This window comes from Ischnura elegans, chromosome 4 (genome assembly GCF_921293095.1).
Source record: "Ischnura elegans chromosome 4, ioIscEleg1.1, whole genome shotgun sequence".
NCBI lineage: Eukaryota > Metazoa > Arthropoda > Insecta > Odonata > Coenagrionidae > Ischnura > Ischnura elegans.
The window spans coordinates 18512109-18538755 of record NC_060249.1 but is presented as its reverse complement, the minus strand read 5'-3'; the positions used below and the strand labels follow the sequence as shown (position 1 = coordinate 18538755).

General features: G+C 36.8%; 1 protein-coding gene across 2 annotated transcripts; it reads left to right on the top strand.

Moving 5' to 3' along the window:
* Positions 1-5557: 5557 nt before the first annotated feature.
* Positions 5558-19976, top strand: LOC124157119 (vesicular, overexpressed in cancer, prosurvival protein 1-like). Of its 2 annotated transcripts, XR_006864539.1 has the most exons (6): positions 5558-5741; positions 5845-5945; positions 6044-6140; positions 6695-6763; positions 15505-15616; positions 16762-19976. XR_006864539.1 is itself a non-coding variant. In XM_046531622.1 (5 exons), exons 1-5 carry the CDS (start codon positions 5676-5678, stop codon positions 16939-16941), a joined length of 513 nt encoding a protein of 170 aa, XP_046387578.1. In that variant the 5' UTR covers positions 5558-5675; the 3' UTR covers positions 16942-19976. The 2 variants fall into 2 exon arrangements, 1 of the variants encoding a protein (XP_046387578.1); XM_046531622.1 differs by lacking the exon at positions 15505-15616.
* The last annotated feature ends 6671 nt before the right edge of the window (positions 19977-26647 follow it).

The window sequence follows — 26647 nt, the reverse complement described above, 5'->3', positions numbered from 1 at the left end:
AAAAAAATGCACTTGTAAGATGCACGCAACCTTGGTGGGTTTAGACAAATTTTTCCCTCCGTATTCCATCCTGTCTACGTATACGGGCTGTTGAAATGACGCTGTGAACAATTCTTGGCGGCACTGGGGCGGCAAGGGGATTAGGGAGCATTTATTTCTCTTAGCGCTAAGACCTTATTGCGGAATAACGTGCTCACAACTCTTTCCAGCATGTAAGGGATCTCTTCTCTATAAAAATATGAGGAAAGTTTTTCAGAGAAAAGTATCTAGTTGTTACTGTAAGTTTATCGCATAGTGACTTATGTAGTCGCTTTTGATCACTCATAATTTTTCTCATCAAGCGCATGAAAACCGGCCCTCATTGGTTTCATGAATATTTGAAGGTGAGTGCACAAACGAGAAGTGTGCATGCGATAGGGGTAAATCACTTGATGTATGTAATCTCACAGGATGTAGAATTATGCTAAGTATACACCATGCGAGTTCGACCACAGATACAGAAATATTTTAGCGATAATGCCATTCGGTCTTCCACCGGCCGCCGGCCAGCCGCCCTCAGCGCTGGTGCACCGCTCGACTTAAAACCCTCTAGATGTCGGATAGGCAAATATAGGCAAGTATAGGCAAGATTTTTTCTCCGTCTTGTTGTACATACTCTTCCCAAGGATTCTGCAAGGGAATCTTCGAGGAGCACGGAGGAGCACAAAACTATATCGACACATTTGACTAAAAATAGGCCCAAAAATAGCAAACATTATAAATAATTAAATATTGTTATAATAAATTCTGAAACGAAGAAAACTCACCATAATATTGTGAAAACATATGCAAACTTATTGTATTAAAATTGACAGATGATTCCCATGAAATTAAAATAGTAATTTTTGAGTTTAATTTCCCTAAATTCGACTACATATTTCTACGCGTCAGGCGTTTTAGGCTGAACATGGGCATGGGTTACACAGGTCAACATAATAATCACACAGACCTATCAGGTATGAAATATTGTAGGCCATATTCTGTAGAATCCGAATACATAATTCAAAACTTCCTCGTAGAAAGTCGAAAAAATGACTCTTGGTCAGCTTTTTTCGATTTGGGACCACTGCACGCCGCCGTCATTTGGGCGGTGTGGGCCACTACCATAATTTAATGTTCCTACGGAATGGAAAGATTTTCCTATGGAGAATAAAAACACTACGATTTTACGTAGATTAAGTAAGCATTTTAGTAGATTAAAATGAAAAGTCAGTCTTAGTTCTGAAATTGCCATTGAAAAAATCAGGAAAATCCGTAACTTTTGAAACTTGAAGTTGACATTGCAACCAGGGGCCGTATTCTGTATTTCGTCGGTGCCGCACCGGTCGGTTTCCCTTTCAAGCCCACCGACTGGACATCAAACCGTACCGACAACGGATTCCGCACCGACGACGACACTTTCAGCGATTCTGTAAGGTCGTCGGTTTCAAACCAGTCGGTACGGTTCCCCTTCCTTCCCAAACAGGGAAAATCCGAATATATCCGAAGTTTCACGTGTCTCCACCCATGAAAGAAGGGTAAAAACAAGTGAAGACTCATTGGCACAGTTTGTTGTCATCATTCTCAATCTTTTTATTTGCGGAAATTACGACTTATTGCTAGATTAAGATAAACGATATTGGATAAGTTGTTAACAATGCTTATATAATGTGTGGTAGTAATGCTGTACCTACAGAATCGAAGGAAACAATATTACAACATCACAATAAAGTTTGTATGTGATGGAGATTGTTGTTGCTGGAATGAATTATTGAAACTATCCTTGAGATCGTAGTTTCTTTTTTTAAATATTGGTTCCGTATAATGCTATTTATTCATGATTTGGTAATATAGTTGTCATTAAGTAAGTTCCGTATAAATGTTATCAACGGAAGATTATGCCATTGGCACCGTAGCAGACGAAAATAGCATACCATGGAACGTGAACGTAGGATTCAAATGCAAATGTAATATTAGAGGAACAAGTTAGGAAATTGTTATAAAAATATGGAGCTGGGTGCAATTAAAAGAAGTGTAATGACGAGGAAGTAAATAAATTGTGATTGGGTGAAATACATATGTATAAGTTGCGCATTCCAAGTGAGAGAAAATGATAATATTGCGGTAAACCTCATACTTATTAACAAATATCTTCTTTTATCGTCAAGGGAATCAATGGCTGACGATGAAATGAAATATAGTTGCCCGTTAAAAATGAAAGAAACTGATACCGTTGTGGCAAACTTCATACTTAAATAAAAAGATCTTATTTCTATGCCGAGAGAAACGCCAAATGATGATTGAGTGAAATAATAGTTGCCTATTCAGAGTGAGATAAAGTGATAACATTGCGGCAAAACTCATATTTAATCAAAAATATCTTTTTTATGTCAAAGGAGCAAGTAAATGATGATAGAGAGAAATAAAGCCTATTACAAGCGAGTGAAAGTGCGGTTACATAAATGAGAGAAAGTCATTATATGTTAGCAAACCTCATTTTTATTAACCATTATCTTATATTTCTGTCAAGGTAATTAATATAGATGATGACACAGTGAATTATAGAGGCGTATTCGAAGGGGCAGAAAAAGATAACATTGGAGAAAACCTCATTATTTACTCGGTGATGAGGTAAAAACAAAATAAAACGTACAATGCGCACGGGGGAATTCATGAAACCCACTAGTCGGTGGCCGTACCGACACCTCTTTGCTGTCGGTACGGCTACCGACGATCTCCCGTCCTCTCGTCGGTGCCGCACCGACCGGGTTCGTACAGAATCACACGACTTCTTACCGGGAGTCGGTGTGACGTCGCACCCGACGAATCGGTGCCGCACCGATCGGTTTGGAGTTACAGAATACGGCCCCAGAGCGGTCAGTTTTCGGGAGGGAGCGCCCCGCTCGAAGGGTCGAGGAGAGAGGCCAACGAGGAAAGGGTTGGGAATAGGGTGGTTTCCTATTATTTTTTTATTGCCTAAATCGAAAGATTATTACTCCTGGAGTACGTATTTCACGCTTTTAGATTTTTAAATGACGATATCTATTTTTCGCGATTAAATGAAAAGTGAAAATTTTCAAGCGCGCGAAAACGCGACGCTTAAGTATGAATGTCGGGAAGTCTCTCCGCGTGACGTATTTCTGGTTCCCCCTCCCGCCCTGCGAGGTGACCTTGAGGCGAGGCTTAGCGCTGATACGACGCAGGCCGCTAGCGGCTAGCCTAGTACCCTGCTGGCTGGTAGCGCTTGGCTTAAATAAGGATTATTAATAACTTATCGAACGAGGAAAACTTTCCGACCTTAGCCAGTTTTAATAAGTGATTGTTAAGACATGTTTCCCTGAGCTCTGCGCCTCATGCATGCAATGGTAACCTCAGACGACGTATAACTCCTATCTTCTCGTATAGAAACTAGGTCCCTGTGACGTCACGTGGAGTGGCATCGCATGGGCGCCAATCTGGCCCTTTTCAAATGAGGATAAAAATGGACCATTGCCATTCGTCTAACCCGGTATTTCTAAAACAAAATAATTTGTATATTATGAATACCCTAGTGGTGGGTAACGAATCGCAATCAATGCCTTTCGTTTTCTTTGATGAAGGAAACCACCCTATTAACGACCCTTCGGAGGGTGCACCACTAGGCTAGTCTGTATTTTTTTATGCTTTTAAAAAGTTTTTTCGACGCAAAGTTCGGGAAGTCTTCGGACACTAATTTTCCTAGACTAAATATTTCAAAACCAATGGGGAATAAATCATTAAGCCCAAATACTAGCCCATTTTGGCAATAAAAAGAGATAAATATAGCATTCAAGGTTTTATTGACGAAGTTTCTCTAAAGAATTTTATGGTTTTACGATAAGTAAGAATGATCAACTATGATTGGGCGTTTGCAGCCCGCGTGACACCCAAAATATCTTCCTGGAGTGGCACGCACTCACTCTTGGGGCCTTATCTCGGGAACTACTGCTCACAATTGGAAAATATTTTAGACGCAGCACGTAAAATGTCCAATGTATCGTTGGTTACCATAGAAAATTAGTTGAAAAATACCAGCCCCAACTTATCGCCATTCATATCCGAAAAACAGCCAAAAATGCCAAAATTTCTCAAATTTGAGTGCGATGCGGCACGTCTTCCCGTTATCCAATTGCAATAATATTTTTCAGGATATGGTTTTACACCATGGCATAAAATGAGGGAGCGTCCCGAAAGAAACTCGAAAAATCGAAAAATTACCACCCTAGTGTACCACGCCCAACTCGAGATTACCTCCGACATTGCCCCCAAAAAAAGCATCTTATCCCCTAATTCTTTCGCCGAAATCAATGCAGCACCGGAAATGCCTTTGTGGGGCACAATAATTATACATTAGCATCGCGTGGGAGGGACAAAAATCAGGAATGCGACGGTAGTTCTGGTGCACCTTGCTAATTCATTTGCAAAATTTTCGAATTTTTCCCCAGAGTTTGAGCTGGCGAGTAGCCCGGCTCAACGGAAAGTTGATTAAAATAGCGGATTAAGGGAGAATTCAAATTTCAAGATTTTTCATTTTGAAAACTTGAAATTTTTACACTAAATGATAACTATCGTGGCAGCTAAATATTTCGTCATTAAAATTTATACTACAGAATAATATTTAGTTTAGATATCTCCTTTAACACATTTAACCTTTTATAACCCTAGATTTCTAGGGTTATAAAAGGTTAAATCGGTAGGAATGCGTTTAGGCACCTAAAATTTTAGAAATTAAGCACTGCTCCATACGGTGTACATGATTAGCCCGATCAAGTCTTCCTAGTCAGAACATGGTTTTATGGGATTTCTTTCCTCTGCGTCGGTTTATCTTGGAAATGACAGGTTCGCCGGCGTTTCAGTGGGTGTCTTCAGATTTGAATTGCTTGGGTATAATTTCAGTGCAGTCCCTATGAAATCATATATGCCAGCTCGTGTGATGAGGTCTCTCCAAAATGGTCGGTTTTTCAAATACCTGTTTCCAAGAGTTAGAGAGGTCGTAGCTATCTACTATATTGATTTTTTTATCTCTATCACTTGTGTATCACACCTTAAAATTAACTTCCTCTTATATCGGTTTCAGAAAAAAAAGCTTGAATAATGGGACTATAAAAAAATGCCTTTTGGGGAAATTTGAAACCATATGTCCTTATAAGCTCGCGTGAATAGTTAATTATTCTTTATGATTCGTGAAATTTTGTTAGAGGCGTTGTAGGCCTAAAAGTATAAGCATTTGAATTATTATCATAAAGCGACAGAGTGAAATTCCTATTTGTGCTCCCGCCCGTTCTTGCTCGACCAATTATGGAAAGAAAGCAATAGCTGTGGGCGCTGTGGGTATGGTAAACATGACAAAATTTTAGTGCTTGTGTTTTTTGAATCTTCGCAAGTATTAAAACAAATAAAATTTGCCCTTTGTAACATATACGTGGTATTTTTTCCCCAGTAACGTACAAAGAGTTCAATTTACTGTAAAAATTGCCGACAATCTATCACACATAAATATTTCGTGTTGCTTAACCTTCAATAACAGCTGATCGTGTTTTGATCTTGAAGGGGCAAGGGACGTGTAAAATCGGAATGTAGTTTCACCAACCGGTTCTGGTGTATATTTTTGGTGTTTCATACATAATAATTCCATATCTATGGCACGTTCATTCTTTTCCACTGCCGCAATCATCTCGATTGTAGTCTCGCTGTTTTTTGGCATTGTAAGAGATTGGGCAGAACTGCTGAGTTTTTGACCTGTTCAGTGTTGAAAATGATCCTGTACCGGTAGGTGTGTCTTGTAATAATAATCCATTAATTTCCTAGGCCTTCGCATACTATTGTGAATGGAACCTGTGTGGTCCAGATGAATACTGTTGCGGCGATAACTACTGCTGCAACTCCGTGTACAATCTTTGGTATTTCTGGTAAGAAGTGTACATTGCTTGCAGTTACGCATTAGAATTGATATACAGTGACCATCGAGAGGCTCTGTTTTGATCGTACCGAATATTTTCTATTTCAGGGCTGGAATCGTGATTCTTGCCATCATGCTATGGTCTTGTGGAGGTGGACTTCTACGTTATTGTTTTTCTCGGAGGTCAAAAATAACTGTGAAGCCGGTAAGTATTGTACATAGCTTTCTCCGACGAGAGGTTTTTTTTAATCTTAGCATAGTTTATGCTTATAGTTTACGGCTTAGGGTAAGTATATGATTACTGATGTGAAAAATGTTTTGGGAATTCTTTTAGAGGGTGTACATTTCAGGCTAAAACTCTCAACAATTCTGGGGATTTTGAACCCCTAGATCCACCCACTGTGGCCTTAGAGGTTACAGCCAGCCATGTGCTGGACTGAGATAGTTATTAAATACCTGTGACCAGATGTGCAGTAGACCGGGAATTTATGGCTGCCACCTTCAAGACTAGTATCAGTAACAATTTGTCTAGCTTTTGAATGTTAGGGCTTTTAAAAAGGATTCGCCATTGATTTGAACCTGGGACCTTTTAATCACTAGCCAGTTGGCAGAGACCTCTATTCAGAATTAAATGGTTAATTATTGAATTGAATAATTAAGGCTTTTTAATTGATACTATACTCATTGCACACCTCTGAAAGTTGATATTTCTACTACTCTCTTGAATTTCGTTGATGCCCTTATATTGATTCTTTTCAGGCTTCCAACTCCAACTATGTGCCTTTGCCAAGTGATCCATCTGCTGTGGATGACATGCAGCAATTCCATGTAAGAACCATTTATAACTTGCTTTCAAATACACTCTTGCTTGTTCCGTTTTTCACTTTGTTTGATCTTGACCCACAATCCTGTCTTCAAATCCTTGAACACTCCATGTACATGCATGATGGCTACAACTGCACTCATGCCTGGTTTAGGGCAAAAAATGCTTTCTTTGAGGTGTCTGCACTGAGTGAATATGCTTTAAACTTGACCATTTTAGCATGGGATGATAGGATGCATTATGAGTAACATTGATGTTGGGTATCAAATCTCTTAGAAAGCAAACATATTCCCATTAAGGGAGCATTCAAGTTTTGCGTAAGCACATATTTGGCCATTTTTGAACCATCCCTCCTTTGTAGGCAGGAATTAGCTTTGGCCAAGTCCTTCTCTTCACCCCACTTGATTATGTGAGATTTCAATGCTTTATATTTGCTTTATTAAAAGAAAAATAAATATTTTATTATGTAAATATGTTATAAAAAATAAAACAAATTGTACCAAGTCTCCCTCACCCAAAAATAGGCAGACATCTTATTACATGTCACATTTCTTACATTCACCAGCTACAGTGAAGTTGAAAATAAGGCACTAGAATCGCAGTTTCATAGTCTTAGTCATTTGCCTTCTGAAGTCTAAATGCTCAAGTCTGCCCCCCCCCCCCCCTAGTATGACATTAGTTGCGCTACTCTCTTGCCATACTCTTGTTTTCCCCATCCAATCAGAGAATGTCCTTTAAGTTACAAAGTGGTGCTACTGCACTGACAATGTGGCACATGAGCTGTGGGAGTGCAATTCTTCTGCTCTTTTACGGCCGGGATACACATCATCCATATGAGTCTCTGAATTAATGTATGAATGTGAAAATGCACTTTGTAACTTGGTGTGAATGCGTCAACAGAAAATACTACCTTTTCAAATATTGCTCATGCATTCGTGGATGTTCTGCTCTGGTCTACTAAAATCGCTCATAAATTTACAAATTAATGTGTACGGGTTAATGTATCATGTGACTAGGTCTTACCCCAATACTTATTTGAGTGGCAACGTGTTCAGCAATTTATTCCATGTACATTGAGCTGTTTTTCTTGTCAAAGAATCTTTATCTTAGGATCTTAGAATGGCTGCTTCTAGATGATACTCAATTATTTTTCGTAATCATCTTATAGATGACTAGTGATGTCTTGCATTTTCAATGCATGTACATAGTAGGTATTACGGTGAAATCTATTGAGCACTTCCCAGATACACAATATGCTCTACTCAGCTCCTTATCGTTCTTCACTGAAGAGTAAGAACTTGCTGCTTTATGTAAGCTATGCTATGATCCCTTTTTCTCAGTTATTTGCTAAAGTAAGAAAACTCATAGCACCATTTAGGGGTGCTTATATAATTATTGAATGTCCCTTTAACCCCACAAGCGCAGCGAGCATTTAATTAAATCCCATCCTAGCGGCTGGATGAGATTTAAATGACTTCGCCTGTTTGGCATGCATCATTCAATAATTTACTCTCAGTATCATTGAAAATTTTTATAAATGTGCGTAATATAATGTGCTACTATATGATAATTTTTCAAGCAATTTGAATAAATATTTATTGTTTAATGTACCTCGTTCTATGAACTAATGAATAAATTTTCAGTTTTCAAAGTTTAAATTTTGTTTCAAATAAGCTGCGAGATCTCTAACATGCCATGCATTTTTTTATACAATTGCATGGTGTATTTTAGTGATTTGGGGTTGAAAATTTTATAAGTGGTTGGATACTTCCGATAGGATTACCTGTTTTGCCTACTTGAAATTCATCACTTCGCTCTATTATCACTGAATCATTTCATATAATAATAATAATAATAATAATATTTATTTGCCCAAAGGATACTATATGTCATGATACAATCATAAAACAAGTATATAGGGCACGTCAAAATTAACAAATTCACATAAGAAAATGTTACATTTCAGATTGAAGATATTCTTTTATACTATAAAAACACTTCTCTATTAAGTAAGCTAAGACACTCTTTTTAAAAACATCAATATTTTCTATACTTTTAATATATACAGGTAGGTTATTATACAATTTTGTACACATGAGCTCAGGCCCTCTAGATACCAGAGCTAGGTTCGATTGTTTGACATGAACGTCATTGCATCTCCTGGTTTCATAGGAATGTATCCTATTATTCATAGTAAAACAACCTTTATACCTTTTTACATATATGACACTCTGATATATATATACGCAAGGTACAGTGAGTAATTTAAGGCTTTTAAAAAAAGGGCGACAATGAGCTCGACACTTTAGTTTGCACATACTTCTCACAAATTTCTTTTGTATAACAAACACATCATGAAGTTGGGGCGAAGATCCCCATATTATAATTCCATATGAAATTCTTGAGTAGAATAATCCATAGTAAAGGGTTTTCAGAACATACTGGCTTACACTATGCTTTAATACAGATATAAGATAAAACACTGTATTCAGTTTTTTACATAGGTGCTCTATATGTGCATCCCACTTCATATTTCTATCCACATAAATTCCTAGAAACTTTACACATTCCATATCATTAAGATAATTATTTTTACATTGCAGTAGATCATTGTCCTTTGGGCTGTGCCCAGCAGAAAACAATATCACTTGGGTTTTATCATCATTTAGCCTTAGTTCATTGACATCACACCAGGTTTGCATGCATTTTATTATATATTGACTGGAATCAATTAACGCGGTCAGATTTTTTCTTTTTGATAAGATGGTTACATCATCTGCATATAATACACACTTATTATCTTGGGTTACAATTTTATTAGGTAGGTCATTGATGAATATTAGAAAGAGAAGAGGACCCAATACTGACCCCTGTGGTACACCCTTTTTGACTTCTAACGTGGAGGAGAAATAGACTGTCCCATCTTTCCTGTATGCTACTTTCTGTTTTCTTCCATGAAGATATGTCTTAAGCCAATTTAGAGGAATGCCTCTAATACCTATTGATTCACATTTTTTTAGCAATTTGTCATGATCCACAGCATCAAAGGCTCGGCTCATGTCAAAAAATATCCCCATTACCTTATTTTTACTATTTATTTCCTGTGTAATATTATCAATTGCATTAAATAGAGCCAATTCTGTCGATTTTCCCTGCTGAAAGCCATATTGATGGAGTGATATTATGTTTTGCTTATCAAGATAGTCAATGAGCCTTTTACAGAATACATACTCAAATAATTTACCAAATTGTGGCACTATAGATACTGGCCTGTAGTTTTGCAGATTATTTCTATTGTCTTTGTTCTTATACACTGGGACCACCTTGGATACCTTCAAGGAATCAGGATATACACCTTCTGACAAGGACTGGTTGACTAACGAGAGTAAGGGTCTTCGTATGAGGGACTCACAGTCTTTAATTACTTTTCCCGTTATTCCCTCAATGTCAGCAGACTTTTTCTTTCCTATCTTGGCTATATAGAGAGACAACTCTCTTTCTGAGCAAGGCTTAAGATACAATGAGCTACTTATTTTATGGTTTTCGAGAGTAGCTCCACTTTGGGTGGTAATCACCCTCTTAGGAAGATGCAAGAATGAGTGGTTTAGGGCATTGGAGATTTCAATGGGGTTTGTAGTAATTTCCCCTTGTTCATTTGTAACTTGATCTGGCAGAACTGTTGGGTTGGCATTGACATTACTTTTTATGATGTCCCAGGCTACTTTAGAATAATTAGAGGCATTCCTAAACCTTTGGTCATTATACTCCCTTTTTGCTTTTCTTATAAATATCTTATATTCTTTCCTAAGTTGAGAGTACTTCTGTCGCAACCCATCATCATTTGAGTACCGTATTTGCAAAAATGTTTGTTTTAGAACTCTGGATAAGTTTTGAACTTCTTTTGTAACCCATTTTTTTGTGCTGACACTCCTGTGTTCCACGGACTGCAGCGGAAAAGCTAAGTTGAAGTAATACTTAAATCTACAAAGATATTCATCAAAGTTAACATTCAGAGGTCTTCCACCATATATGTCTTTCCAATCTTCTTGATTCAACAATACACAAAAATAATTCATATTATTCTCATTAAAGAACCTACATTGATTTAGGGTTTTTGATTGAGGATGCTCCTCATGTATATGAAAGATGGATACAATAGCTGAATGATCAGATATTGCTGGGTCAAATACTGAAGTATTAACATTAGATTCATTGTAATCAGTGAAAACGTTATCCAGTAGTGTCCCTGTGCCATTAGTAATCCTTGTTGGAGTATTTACCAGTGGTTTCATTTGATAGGACTGTAAAATTTGCAAAAATCTTCTTTTATCTTGTCCGTCCTTAAAAAGGTTACAGTTGAAGTCTCCTGCCAATATAACATTTGGTCTTGACAATTGACTTGTCAAGGTGTACAACAGATTATCTAAAATTTCTAGGAAACTATTAAAGCTACTAACAGGGGATCTATATACAGATAATACAATAAAATCATTACTTGCTACAGTGTACCTCACTGCTGCACATTCAAATATAAGTTCAGCATTTAGATTATGCACCAAATGCGACATATTAGAAAAAACTAATGTACTTTTTACAAAAATAACCACACCTCCATTACGATGATCTATACGATGATGATATAGGTACTCATGAGCTAATGTTTCAAATGTCAATATGTAAATATTCAAATGACTTGATCTTAGTAATTCTGCTTTGTGTGACATGATTTGAAGCAATCCAAGCATAAACCCACCGCACATTTTTCACACCAGTACACGCTCTCTTCATTTCCCATACTAGGCACAAACTGCACACCTCATTTGAGGCTTTGATTTCTTCCCAGCTGCAGTAATTGTCCTTGGGAAATGTATTTCTGTGAGTCTTGATACTAAATTGTATAATAAGTGATGTCCATGCCCAAACAGTCCGTATGGAGTTGGATATTTCAAAAATATTACCTCAACCTATTGCATGCAATATGATAAGTCAATTTTTTATACATTTTTTTTCCTGTAAACAACATATGAATTTAAGACTGCGGCAGTCAATAGTCTACTAAATAACTTCATACACCACTTGTTATTGCGTTTTCTTTCCATTTAGGTATGAATGCGATATCAGTTGGCTTGAAATTCACCCCACCAATGAATTTATTATAACCTAACTCACAAACAGACTTCTGAGTCTCTTTTTTGCCTTTCAATACTATGCCCATTTCGTAGGATCCTCGATTATAAATAAAAGTAACCACACACAGGAAGTGCACCCAATGAGAATTTCAACACACTGCCTGAAAGAACACCACAGAGCATGGATGGCTCTAGTGGAGTGAAGCGCGTGGTTTTGAAGCTCCATCAAGAGACAAGAAAATATCTCAAAGGGGTCCTGGGATACGCTGACTGTGTAGAAGGAATCATTTCTGTGTTGGCTACTGTCCACAAAAGGAGAAAAAAATAAATGCAGAGTGAAGCACATGGCCCCTTCGCGTAGGACGCTTAGGACTAACGAGGCAGACCAAACACACTTAGGGCTCGAGTTGATGACACACAAGAAGAAGACAGAGAGAAGGCAGTGAGCTTATAAGGAAGATATCGAGTTTCAAGCTAAAGTAGCTGACCCTTCTTTACGTCTCACAAGCAGAATAGGCAGCAGTTTTGAAGATATTACAGTTGAAGGGAGGCATTGATTTTTTAGACCGAATTCGTCAACTTGCTGGTTTATAATGGAATTTCATCGAAACATTTTAAAAAAACCTGAAGGCATAAAGTTGCTATGAATATTTTATTGAAAATAAAAAAACATTTCTTCAATAAGTAGAGTGGTTAGATTTAATTTAAATACAATATCCGACGGAGAAAAAATATTAGATACAGAAGTTCAGGAAGCGTACTGGGTTCACATGACGGCAGCATACGAAATTTAAAGGGCATGTAGTGGGTATGTATGACGGCATTGAGGGATTAAAGCTTTTGAAAAGCCTATTTCAAGAAAAATAATATTCTCAAAAATGTTTTTTCAAATAGTAGGCATGCACTGTAGTTGTTTTCTCTCATAAAAATATTTCCTACGTATTTTTAAAAATCCCTCCCTTTCTGTGGGTGGGCTGGCTGCTAGGAAAAAATCCATGGGACTTCGTACGCTATCTCTGGGATTCATCCTGCATTGCTAGTGCTTTATTTTATGTATTGTCACCATTGGAATAGAATTAAAAGTATTGGATTAGAGTCAATGTTTTGTGGAGTGATGTCGTGAACAACATAACTATTGATTGACGAAGATATTATATGCCCACAATTTTATTAACCGAGTACTACACGTGTTTCAATTGTTATACAATCATCATCAGGAACTAGCAGAAACTTTTTAAAAATTCTATTCCCTACAGATATACATATATAACTTCAAAAATAGTGGAAGGATGGGGGAGGAACATCTGCCCCACATTCTTCCTTCTGATCTTTTACCCCCTCTTCCCCCACTATTTTTGAAGATATACCTATGTGTATATATTCTCTATCGTAACAGGCTCAACTTGGTGGAGGTTCATTCTTATAAATAAAAGCGAACAAACTATGTATAAATCCACCAATTTATACATAGTTTGTTCGCTTTTATTTATGTGTATATATGTTGGAAATGGAATTTTTTTTTTAGTTTCTGTTTGCATCTTGTCATTTGACAAAAACAATTTGACATCTTTGATGATTGTGTTACAATTGTATTACTCTGTTAGTAAAATTGTGGGCATAGGATATCTTCGTCGATCATTATTATTGGATTAGAGAAACAATTCAGTGCAATGCCCAACTCAGCCTGTTTCATTTTTCCCCAGTGATCTACTATGGCCTTGAAGTTTGCAGTGAGGATTGTAGTGGTGGAAGTGTAATTGTCCACTATTTGAGCTTTATCAAAATTGTGCTTATCAAAATTGGGATAAACGAGGCATGAGTGCACCCACTAAATCATGGTGGTGGTGTTAATTGCACAATTTTATTGTAATGATTTTCATAGTTCTCAATGTGTGTTCCTGATGATATTTAATTTTGCTCCTGTAACACATGTATTATTTTTATGTTTATTTTATTCCACATCAGTTATTCAATATTTTAGGTATTTTAACATATTTATTCCTTTCTCTTGGGCCTCAAATTTGTCACTGTGGAAAGGCTTGAGTGTTTATATGACCCCTAAAGCTGCACTGATGGGATTAATTCTCAATTACTACCAACCTACCTAGGTAGGAGAAAGCTGCAGAATGCACAGATTATATGACTATTAGCCTAATATCACATGCAGCAAAAGTGGTTCATTGAACAGATAAATGGTGATATTAAACAGATGAATTATTTATTATCACAGATTATTAATGGTGATAGTGGTGATATTAAACAGATAAATGAGGGCAAACAAGTATTTGGGCAAAGTTCAGTTTAGTTTCAGAAACAGAGTGTCAACTTCACATAATCGTAGTGGAGAGTGAACTAGAATACAACCAGAACTTGTATGCCTGCTTCGTAGATTTTGAAAAAGCATTTAATAGAGTGGAATTGGCAAAATTAATGGATATTCTAATTTGTAGGGTAGGTCACTCTTTCATAATCTGTGCATCAGCCCAGACTGCCCAAGTGAGGGTAGAAGATGTAGAATCTGGGCGGGCAAGCATTGGCCGAGGAGTGAGGCAAGGCTGTCCACTATCGCCATTATTTTTTTAATGTGTGCACTGAGGAGGTGGTAAGAGAGGCATAGGATGAGTTGGAAGCTGGATAAAAAGTGTGGGGAATCAGTGATGTTCGAGGATGAACAGGCGTTGATTAGCCAGTCAGCGAGAGGACTGCAGGCTCTAGTGAATACATTAGATAAGCATTGCGAGGAGTATGGCATGAGGATTAATCATAAAGAGACCGAGGTTAGCCGTTTTGTATAGCATTGCGAGCTAAGAGAGACTTAAGATAAAAGTAGGTGGGCAAAAACTTGAGCAGGTAGAACAATTCGACTATTTGTGCAGCACGTTAGAGGAAAATGGATGTAGCAATATGGACATCTAAAAGAAAATTGCGTTAGCGAAGGTGGTGTTCATAAACAAGAAGGAGCTTAGTAGAGAATCTTATGCAAGAGTTGAAAGAAAAGGTCAGTGAAAAGTCTGATCTGGATTGTACAATGTGAAAACATGGACACTTAGGAAGGACAACGAGAGTTGACTGGAGGCGTTCGAGATACGGGTGAGGAGAGGCAGCTTGTAGATGAGATACAGAGAGAGGATGGAGGATATGGATAAAGCGAGTGCTTAGAGGGGACAGGATGTTCAAAACAGTGTTAGAGGGTAGAATTGGGTAAACTAGGGAGAGGTGATGGAGAGAAAGTAGAGAATAGGATTTTTAGATAGAGTGAAAAAGGGTAGGCCTTATTGTGAATTAAAGAGGGAATTACGTGAAGGAAGGGGAGGATTCTAGAAAGCTTCTTAAGTACTCAATGGAAACCAATCTTAATCGGTAGAGTACTTTAATAATTACGTATCTATTTCTATGTATCCTGTCCTTTTTCTATATGTACTCTTAATTAGTTTGGATTTTTTTCATCAACATTTTATGTGAGTAACTGCTTCAGCTACTGTATCGCAATACGGCTGTTAGGTGGATCGTGTGAAACCAGAGTGTTTAAAGGTTCTTCCCTTACCTTTTTGTCCTAAACATTGACCAACTATCAAAAATGTTATTCTTCTGTTTATTTGGTGTATACTTTTTTGCAGACTGAAACTGTGTTATGACACCTCTATTTTGCTCCTCCTTAAACCTCAACCTAAAGAAACGATGTAAACTGAGTGTCTGATTCTTTCTCCATAGTGTAATTGAACTCTCTGGGTAAGTACCTTCTGATCGCATGTTTCAAACTCATTGTATATGTTAAAACAATAAACCATCCATGGGCCATCCATAAAATTCATATTATTGTGATACACCCTAAGATAATGGTGCATTATTGAAACTAGAATTTTCTCTCCCATAATCTGTGTACTTATACTTAATCACTGTGAGTCCTCTAGCTCAATTTTTTGCACGTAACCAATTTTTTTTAAATTTTGGTACGTATTCTGATAAAAATGGAAGGCCAGTAGTTATGTGGCTTCCAAATTGGGATATGCAGCTGTTACTTTTTTTGTCTTTTTGATGTCTCCAGAAAAGTCTAGATTTTTCTTTTTGTAATGGGCTAATATGGGCCCTTTCCTCATCCTTTTATAGAATGGCAATGATAATGGTTATTTGCCAGAGGTTCTCGTATATCATCAATACATACATACATGCTTACTAAATATTCTCACTGATAATTATTTATGGAATCGGATTGGTATTCTTCTAAAAAATAATGCATCTTGAGTTTTCCTGGATTTCACACAATTACCTACTTACACCACTTCTTTTTTACAGAGCGCGATCCGGGTTTCAATGAATTATCATCATCTTTAGGTGCAAATTATGATTTGTTCAAAATCATAATTTGCACCTAAAGATGATGATAATTCATTGAAACCCGGATCGCGCTCTGTAAAAAAGAAGTGGTGTAAGTAATTGTGTGATATCCAGGAAAACTTATAATGGAATACCACTAAGTTAATCAAGAGGTAGTGAATTTTGTTTAATGCATCTTGGTCATCAAATATATTTCCAATTTAGTTTGAGCGAATTAATGCTATTTACAGTTTTGGTGCATGTTGTCACTTATTTTGTAGCCTAATGTTTCATTAGATCCCATTTCAGCCTCTTCAGCTCTCAAAAATTATAAAGAATACGATGTTTTGTTCTTGTGAGGTGATTAAAAGTAACTGGAAGAATTTCCTACGCTTTATAAATAGGTGTGATGGAATGATTCTATTTGAACATTTCTGGAGACTGAATATTTTATATTAAGACAGTTGTATCCCCAAAATATAAATTTTTTGGTACATTTTCAACCCAGTTTTAGTTTAATTCTTTGCTCTAGTACTGAAAAAAGTACTTTTCCTTGATAGCCATGTGAAGATGGTGAACATCTGAGTGAAGAGGCTTCAGAATTCCAAATGCCACAAGATGTGTACGGAGGTAGAGAAAAGAGAGTCGCTAATCTCCCATCGGAGAGGGGCCCCCCTCCACCTTATTCCAAGGAACCAGAAGCCACTACAATCCTGAAGATGGACACCCCATGGTCATGAGGCTCATAACAGAGTCGTTCTGTCCACTGCACTTTTTAATTATTGCTTCAGGTTCTTAATGTAAGGATTGATGCTAATTTGCATGTTAACTCAGCTGTGCTGATAAAATGCAATTGGTGTAACATTGCTTCCAATCACCCATCAGTGCCATGTTTTTTTTTAATATGTACTCATATAACTAAGCAGTTTCCTTAATGGAGTAGATGTTGTATGAGTCGGGCTAATAGGTACCCTTATTATAGCAATAAGATGAAAGATAGTAGTCTTGCTATTCACTGGGATGATAAGAGCTGTGCTCATCATTGAAGGTCTTACTTGCAAAAACTGTATGCGAGTGAGCCCTAGGATAGGATAGGAAGTGGTCACAACATTGAAGAGTAACCAAAGACAGTCATTGTGTCTCATTGAGAGAAATGGCTCAAATTCTAGTAATGCATACCTTTGCAAAATTCCATCAGGAAATGCATAGTTGAATAATTAAAAACATAGGCTTGGAGTGCAATACATCTCTGTTGTAATATTTGTTTTATATTTTATATTTTTGCTCTCAACAAAAAAGCCTTCACATAACTTAGTTATTCTGTCTCTTGTCAAGGTGCACTTATTAAACCATTTTACCACTTAAGTCTCTCAATTCTTTTTTAAGTTATCATTTTTAGCATTGTAGGGTTTTCACCATGTACTATGTATTTCAATCCAGCCATGTGAACAGTGATGTAATTCACATGGATTGCCATAAGAAATTTCCTCTGGACTAAGAATTCCACCACTGCACCTTTGGCTTTGCAGGCAATATATTTGTAAAGAAGTTTTATCATCTTTAGTTGGTTTTCTTGATTTTATTGTACTTAATGTTATAGACTGTGAAAAAAATTTTGGTCTTCCTTAGTTTCTTGTTCATGTCATCTTTCCAGGTTCTTAAGTAATTTCGTAACTTTCCTTTAAATTTGTAGTTACAATTGTGTCGGAAACTCAGGAACTTGGGTAGTGTAGTGGTCTGTGCAGTGGCTTGGAAATCCAAATATCAAATTTTAGATTAAATTTATCACTAAATCTTCTCTGTTAAGCAGGAATAAATCATTACTCTTCCTGGTTGCCCTTAATTAGTGCTCTTGAATTTTCAATTCCAAACTCATGTAATTTTTTCTTTAAGGGTATTAAGGACTTTAAGGGTAATTTAACTGGCCTTATTGAATTATAGTTTTATTAAATTAGTTATCATTACTTAAATTTCCTCTCTTTGAAAAAATCTGCTTTCAAGCCATACATTAATTACCAGAACAGAGGTCTGAAGCAGAATACTGAACCAGAAATTTGAAACTGGCCCATTCATGCTATCTGGTTTACTCCTATTCAATTCTGAAAAGTGGTCAGTTTTCCCAGTTCAATTCATTGAGGCATACAAAAAATTGAACGAATTGATCAATACTTCATGAATTTTAAGAATGCTGAACTACTTTAAAAATTCTATTTTTTTTACATTTAAATTGGCGTAAAATTTTTGATGATTCAGTATTTATATGTGTGTGTAATGACACCAAAACAATTCTTTAGTTTCCTGAAATAGGTACTATTGTCGTTCATCAATGAGATGCAAGTTTTGTGTGGAAAGGTGATAAGTGCTCAAGTTTGTTGTTAGAAATATTAGCCTTCATAAACATATATGTAAAGAAATCTTAGCCTCTAAAGTTAGTTTCCTTGATTTCATTGTGCTTAATGTTAAAAGCAGACTGCAAAAGAAATTTTGGTCGTTCTTTGTTTCTTTTTCATGTTGTCTTCCCAAATTAGTAAGTCAGTTCCTAACCTTCCATTAAATCTGAAATTTGTCCATGGTAGTTTATAAGGTGCCTATGTTGTAGAATGAGGCACTACCCCTTTCTCATGGTTCGGTATCATCTAGCTGTTAACTCTGTGTATTGAATTGTGTTTAAATATTGTATTAGTGGCTTATTTTCTTCACCTTCGTGATATGAAGGCATGGAGCATACCCTTAAACAGTCTATGCATACTTAAATAGTAAGTGCATTTGAGTAAATTTGATGGTAAGGGTGACTTAACATTCCATTAGTATTATTAGCCACCAATGTCCAGTGGTGCCGACTCCATGGGACTTGAGGGGGCCTGAGCCCCCTCAAAAATTCGTTATGGGTGTGAGGAAAAAATGTGTCAGGCTTGTTGATTTTCCCCTGAGTGTCGGGATATCGAGACTGTAGTTATAAGGGTTCTAATGTTGATCATACGGCTCTTCTAAAATGCTTAAAAAACTTAAAACTCACTACTTATAAAATTTCCCGGGGGTTTGGGCCCCCCCAATATTTTTTGTAAGTCGGCGTCCCTGCCAATGTCTTCTACTTCTTCATTAAAAGTGTCAAAGATGATTTATTCTTCCTGGAATTGGCTCAAGTGTTACTTTTTTAGCCTTCAAATGCATAAGACTAACTTGTGGTGTGATTATTGAGATTGTAATTTTTTGATGCTGTTGTTTTTCTCATTTTCTCACCATCTCAGCCATTTTCTATCACTTCCTACATCAAAGTCGTCCGTTATGCTCATTGAAAGATGCATATTTTTGTAATACTTTCCTCTGGAATGTGGTTTTAGTGCATAATTGTCGGAGTTATTATCTCGATTAATGCATGGTGTGGGTCAATATTTTGCCATTTGCTTTGCTGATACGTAAGAGGATTTTTCATCTTACAAACACATGCATACATTCTTCCCTATTGAAATGATGTGCTGTTTTCATGGAAGAGGCCTATTTTTGAGATAAGAGGGTACGTTTTTGATATGGCAAAGGTGTGTGTTAAGCAGTGTTCATTTTGTGAATTGTTTTTAAAAATATAATCCAATTATTATTTGTTGTTGATTTTTAGTACTGTTTTAGTACTAAACTGTACACAGAACTTGTGCATTGAACTGAATATTTTGATTTTTTGACCAAGTTTTAAGTGGTATGAAGGGATTTTAAAATGTGTTCCCTTATTTCCTGTGATGCATTACTGAATAAACCACATTGGATCCTCTCTTTCCCAACATTAATATCTACTATTTCTTTATGTGAATGGGGTTGTACACTCAGAACATGAAATACGTCAGACCCAAAAACATAATTTTTTCAAAATTTAATTCAGCAGAAGGAAGTGAAAGATAAGTTATGACAGAAAAATTGTTCCTCTTTCAATCTCATAATTTTTAATAAAATAACTGCTAAGGTTGCCTGCCAAATTTTTTGAGTTGGTGATGTCATTAGGGTTCCATTGCATAATCTCAATCTGGGAAAACTGCTCGTTTAGAGAGTGAGTTGCCCACAACAGTGTAAATGACTATAAGTCAGCCAAGGCTGATGGGTACATAGTAAACGGCTGCTGACAATGAGATGCGGTGACCTGCTCAGCAGGAGTTTGTTATCAGTGCATTTGCATAGGGGTTAAGGCCATTAATTTTTCAATGCAAATAATTGGAGAAGTTCATTACAGATCAAAAAATTCTATCACAATTAACAATAGTAGAATATTGGTGAACAAGCTCATAACCTTTTAGCTTTTTAACATTACCTTTTACAATCTACCGCATCCTCCCTAATGAATTTGATACATACTGGTTTGGTTCCAAGTTGATGATATCAATGAACATGAGATAGCAGTTCACTGTTTTTTTGCAATACGGGAAAGCTAAAATTTTGAGGAAAGAAGTGTAGAACTTCAGATATGGCAAATGTAATCTTTGTAGGTACCAAAATTGATGGGGAATATGTTTTCCTTACTCTTACCTATCGTTCTGTTCAAATACGAATAATCGGAAAACACGGATAACCCAAACTTCCACTCAAATGTCTTGCAGTGTTCATAATTTACCAAAAACGAGCATTATATTATTATTTATGCAGTTATTCTTTTATTTTAGAGTGCTTCCCGAACTCAATGAAAACTTTCTTCACCAGTCTGCGATCTTTTTAGTGGCGATAACATGTTTATAATCGTATTATTAATGCTCTTTGTAAGGCCTGGTTTCAAAAACCACACATCCATGGGTGAGTGATCTTGGATACAGGAAAGTGGTTTGCACGAATGCTTCAAAACGACTGATCAACATCGGAAACTACACTGTCAGGCACCACCCTACGCAGTCGCGTCTCGCTCAAGTTGCCCAGGTTGCAACTGCTGCGGGGCGTGTATCCATGATCACGGAGCACCGATCGTGTACTTGCAAAGCTTGGAAAACAGGAACACGGTGCTCCCGTGAATGCAGCTAGCACGCGATCGCTTCCATTTTACGAAGGGGATTCTCACAGAAATAATAAGCCCAGTGTATCCTAGCATTAATGCAGTTATTCCGATGATTTTGCGTCCGATTTTATTTTTTTTATAAAGATCACGGAAAAATTGAGCGACAGTGAAAATCATGCGCGGATAATCCACAACCCAGATAAACCGTAGCTGGATAATCGGAAGTCTGCTGTACATTCAAACCTCCCCACATACACACCTCCAACTAGTGGACCCCCCTGAACTTGCGGATATCTTCTATTAGCAGACTGTTTTCAAAGCCCCGGCAGCAGAACACAGAGTCTTATGGAAGTAAGCAGGCAGCAGTAATAACAGCACCATATGCTAACGTAAGTTTTGTTTTTTTTTTATTGTTGCACACAATATTTTTGGGAAAGCTGAACAAATTTCAGGGGGTGCTTAAGCCCCTATTGCATTCTCCTTGGGTACATGCCTGGCACATGATATCATAATGTAATGGCTTATGAAATTCAGCCATAAAATGAGACTGAAGGAAATAAATTTTTCTTTGTTTATAGATAATCTTCATGCCAGATTAACAATAAGTCAGAAATAGGAAATGTAGAAAATTGTCAAATGTGATTGGCAAAAACTGTTTAGGCGATAATAGGGTGGTTTCCTATTATTTTTTTATTGCCTGAATCGAAAGATTATTACTCCTGGAGTATGTATTTCACGCTTTTAGATTTTTTAGTGACGATATCTATTTTTCGTGATTAAATGAAAAGTGAAAATTTTCAAGCGTGTGAAAACGTGACGGCTAAGTATGAATGCTGGGAAAACACCGTGTGACATCATTCTGGATCCCGCTGTCACCGAATGAGATGACCTTGGGGCGAGGCTTTGAGCGCTGATATGATGCAGTATGCTAGCTGGTAGCAGAGTACCCAGCTAGCAGGTAGCCCTTGGCTTAACAATGGATTATTAATACCTTATCAAACAAAGGAAACTTTCCGACCATGGCCAGTTTTAATCGGTGATAATTAAGACATGTTATCCTGAGCTCTGTGCCTCATGCATGCATTGGTAATCTCATACGATGTAAAACTCCTATCTACTCGTATAGAAACTAGGTCCCTGTGACGTCACATGAAGTGGCATCGCATGGGCACCAATCTGGCCTTTTTCAGCAGCAGTTAAAATTGACCATTGCCATTCACCTAAACTGGGATATCTAAAACCAAATAATTTGTATATTATGAATACACTAATGGTGGGTAACGAATCGCAATCAATGCCTTTCGTTTTCTTTCATGAAGGAAACTACCCTATTTCCACTTAAGAAAATCATTTTTGCATGGAAGGCATTTTAGATACCTTGCAACATTTTTGCAGGTACATACATTATAATTCTACTTCGTGAATAACAGTGAAATTCACTTTAACTGGCATGAGAAAGAGCCGAACATGAACCTTAGTAAATTTCCATTGGAATCATCAGGAACTTGGATAGCACAGTGGTTTGCAACAGGATTGAAGGAGTACTTGGGGTCCAAAGGAACGAATCCCCCCCCAAAAAAATTTCAAAATTTTGCAATAAAAAAATGAGTTTTTTCAGCCCACCCTAGAATGCAACTCACGTGCCACCCAAAATGTCTGCCTGGTTTGGTGCACGCTAACTCTTGGTGTGATATCCCAGGAACCAAAGGGCAAAAATGAAAGATATTTGAGGTGATAACGCCACTGTCTGACAAGTAGTCGTAAAAAAAACAGAAAAGTGATAGAATAATCCGAGTGTGTTGCCATCTTCATCTCCATGTCTGAAAAATACCAAAATTTCAAAAATTGTGTGTGATGTGGCAGGTTTTCCTGGTATTCAATTGCAAAAATAATTAACAAGATTTATTCTTTCACCAAATGGAATAAAACTGGAGAGCGTCCCAAATGAAATTCAGAAACTATAAAAATAAGGACCACCCTAATGAATAAACGGTGTCTTGATTTGCTGGTACGAATTTTGGAGAAATAAATCAAATCCGGCACAACAATGGGTAGCGAAAAACATACAAGCTCGGGACGAGAATAAATTCCTTCCATTCTCTTGATAACGCTCCCAGTAGGAGGAGTGAAACGTCGAGTAAAAATGTTTACTACACAGCAATACCCAAAAACCACCACATAGATAAAAGAAGCTGTGAAAATCTTCAGACGAAAATTTTGGAGAAATAGCTTGCCAAAGTTCACATCACATTCACATGTTAAACCTTACCCTCATGGAAAATTCTACATTGCTGATGGCATAATTGTTCAAAATTTCCAAAAAGCGAATGCAGTGTAAGCCATTAACTTTGAGAGTCAGCTTGTCAGTGTACTGGCCAGATTTGAATGATTTTTTTATGGCTAATGTAGCCTTCAGCAGTGATCTAAATTAAATCAGTGAATTGAAGATGAACACAATAATTTCATTAAGTTTTCTAGAATTACTTGTGTTCTACTCTTGGTGAAAAATGATTAGGAATATGAGCTGCATAACTTACTACAACATTACCTCAGCTACATGGACCACCACCTCAAAAAGTTTATCAGTCAAAATCTAGATGAGGATACATAATAGGTTAGTTTCCTTCATCAAAGAAAACGAAAGGCATTCATTGCGATTCGTTACCCACCATTAGTGTATTCATAATATACAAATTATTTGGTTTTAGAAATACCAGGTTAGACGAATGGCAAGGGTCAATTTTAACCTCATTTGAAAAAGGCCAGATTGGCACCCATGCGATTCCACTCCACGTGACGTCACAGGGACCTAGTTTCTACACGAGAGGATAGGAGTTATACATCGTCTGAGGTTACCAATGCATGCATGAGGCACAGAGCTCAGGGAAACATGTCTTAATAATCACCTATTAAAACTGGCTAAGGTCGGAAAGTTTTCTTCGTTTGATAAGGTATTAATAAACCTTTTTTAAGCCAAGCGCTACCAGCCAGCAAGGTACTCAGCTACCCGCTAGCATCCTCCGTCCTATCAGCGCTCAGAGCCTCGATCAAGGTCACCTCTCAAGGCGGGAGGGGGAACCAGAAATGCGTCGCACAGACTTTTTCCCATCATTCCTACTTACGCGTCGTGTTTTCGCGCGCTTGAAATTTTTCACTTTTCATTTAATCGCGAAAAATAGATATCGTCATATAAAAATTTAAAAGCGTGAAATATGTACTCCAGGAGTAATAATCTTTCGATTTAGGCAATAAAAAAATAATAGGAAACCACCCTATTGCAATAGCAAATTGACTTTTGTCATGTGATTTTGACAAAATGCCAGTCTTAAAGGCCTGTTTACTAGGTACTACATTAATCTGTACCAGTAAATGTCTAAATGTATGAACATGAAAATGTAACGTGTAACCACTGTGATGTAGCAACCTTTTTCCTCTGAGACAATAATAATCACTTGTACTAAGCGCTTTATTTCATCTCCTCCAAAATGGCTCTCTCTAACAATCCCCTGTTTAATCCTCATCACTGTAACGCCTTCAACTCCAAAACACCAAAATAAATGCAAAAAATATCCCAGGTTGGTCAGAAGCACAGGGCACAAAAAAAGATTAAAAAAAACACGCACAGGGGGAAAGAGTGTGCTGAGGCAATTAAGGGATTATCGGTTAATAATTAAGCCGGGAGGAAGAAATGCTTTAAAAAGCCATATGTAGGTTAATTCGATGGAATTTAGTTTAAGTGGGTGATTATGCATACAAATAACAAAAAAAAAAACAATTTAAACATCAGTGCATAATTAATTACGCCAAACATCATGGACACGATATTACTCCACCCACCTTGTGTGAATGTAACAACTGTAAATAGAAACTCCAATGTGGTTCATGCATTTGTACATGTTCCGTTCCGGTCCACAAAAAGTCATTCATGCAAACAGACATTAACTCGTACATGTTAATGTGTGGTGTAAAGAGGTCCTCAAGCCTCAAGTATAGTCACTAAAAACATTCTTCTTAAAAAAATTGGTGAAGATTTGCAAGTGAAATTCTTAAACTCCCTCTTCAACAAAAAGCCAAAACTTGTTCTCTTACAATAAGCAATAATTTCAACCTCAAAATGTAAGAATTCAAGATCCAGCTACTCCAGATGAAACCCCGAGGAAATACACTCACTTTATACTTTGATGAGGTCCTCTATATCATCAAGTAAATGGAATTCCCAAATAACTGTAATCTAGACGACATGAGGTAATGAATGTTGTGGCCGGATCATACTAACTCAACAGTAGCAAGCAGATTAACAAATAAGAGAAGATATTTTCGTGTGAAATTCTAAAATTTCAAGTTTAAATTAAAAAAGTGAAACGATTTCAAAATTTTAAAATATTTTTCATGAAGAAAAATTAATTTGAGATTGGTGTATTTAATTTGAGATTGTTGCTGAATTAGGTATTAAAATGATTGATAACTAAGCATAGAAGATATTTACTTTGCCAAGTATTCATTGAGACTAGCAAACAAGCAGAAAACCAAGGAGACTGAATAAAGGAAGCCCAATCCCATCCCAATGAAGGCTGATTTCTGTTGACACTTCGGTCACATTTTAATGAGTTTTCAAAAATGTCTGCGGCGAGGTGATGAGTGCATTACGATCCACTATTTCCAAATAATTTGCAGTTCAATGTTTGCAATTGCAAGGAATATAATTGAGAAGTTATGCAAGTAATAGACCACATCATTAAGTATAAAAATATCAGTTAATATCCCTAATTTTACCTTAATTCCCCATGAAACCTGGATCACTTTGTCAGATAGCAACGCAAGTGGTGACTTTGGCAAACCCATTCAAATGTATGTCAGATGAAAACTCATTTAGAGGCTGATTAAACGATCATCTTTGAAAAATTTGTGCAGATAACTGTGTTTGTCCTCACCAAGATTTTTCTGTGATTCTTCTGGATATTTTCATTGTGTTCTCATTCTTGTTACCACCTGAAGTTCCGAAGTCAACATTTTTTTCAGCAGATTCACCTTTTTATCTCGAGAGTAAGTGCAAGTATCGTTTATTAGCACGTAATAGCCTTCATTTCCATCATAAGAAAAAAACATTCAAACCTTTTATTTTTTGTTTGCAATGATTTTTTGAGGTATCAAATTTAGTTTTTCTAAAGGATGTAGAATTTTGGACCTTGAAAAGTCATTTTCTTCTGCAATTAAAAATTCAAATATTCATAACTCTTAGTTTTACTTATACATTGTGCAATATTATTAGTTTTTGCTTTCGTTTCCTCCCATTCTATCTTAGTTGTATTGGAAACTAACTTACGCTTTTATTACATTTTTTTCAGTGTATTTACCCTCTCTTTGAAGATGAAGAGAAGAGTCTCGCAGGGTGCGTGCCAAAGAGAAAATAATCCTGCAACAAACCCAGGTGATGATGAAACACCCGGTCCCTCTGGTCTTTCTGGTAAGTGGTTACATTT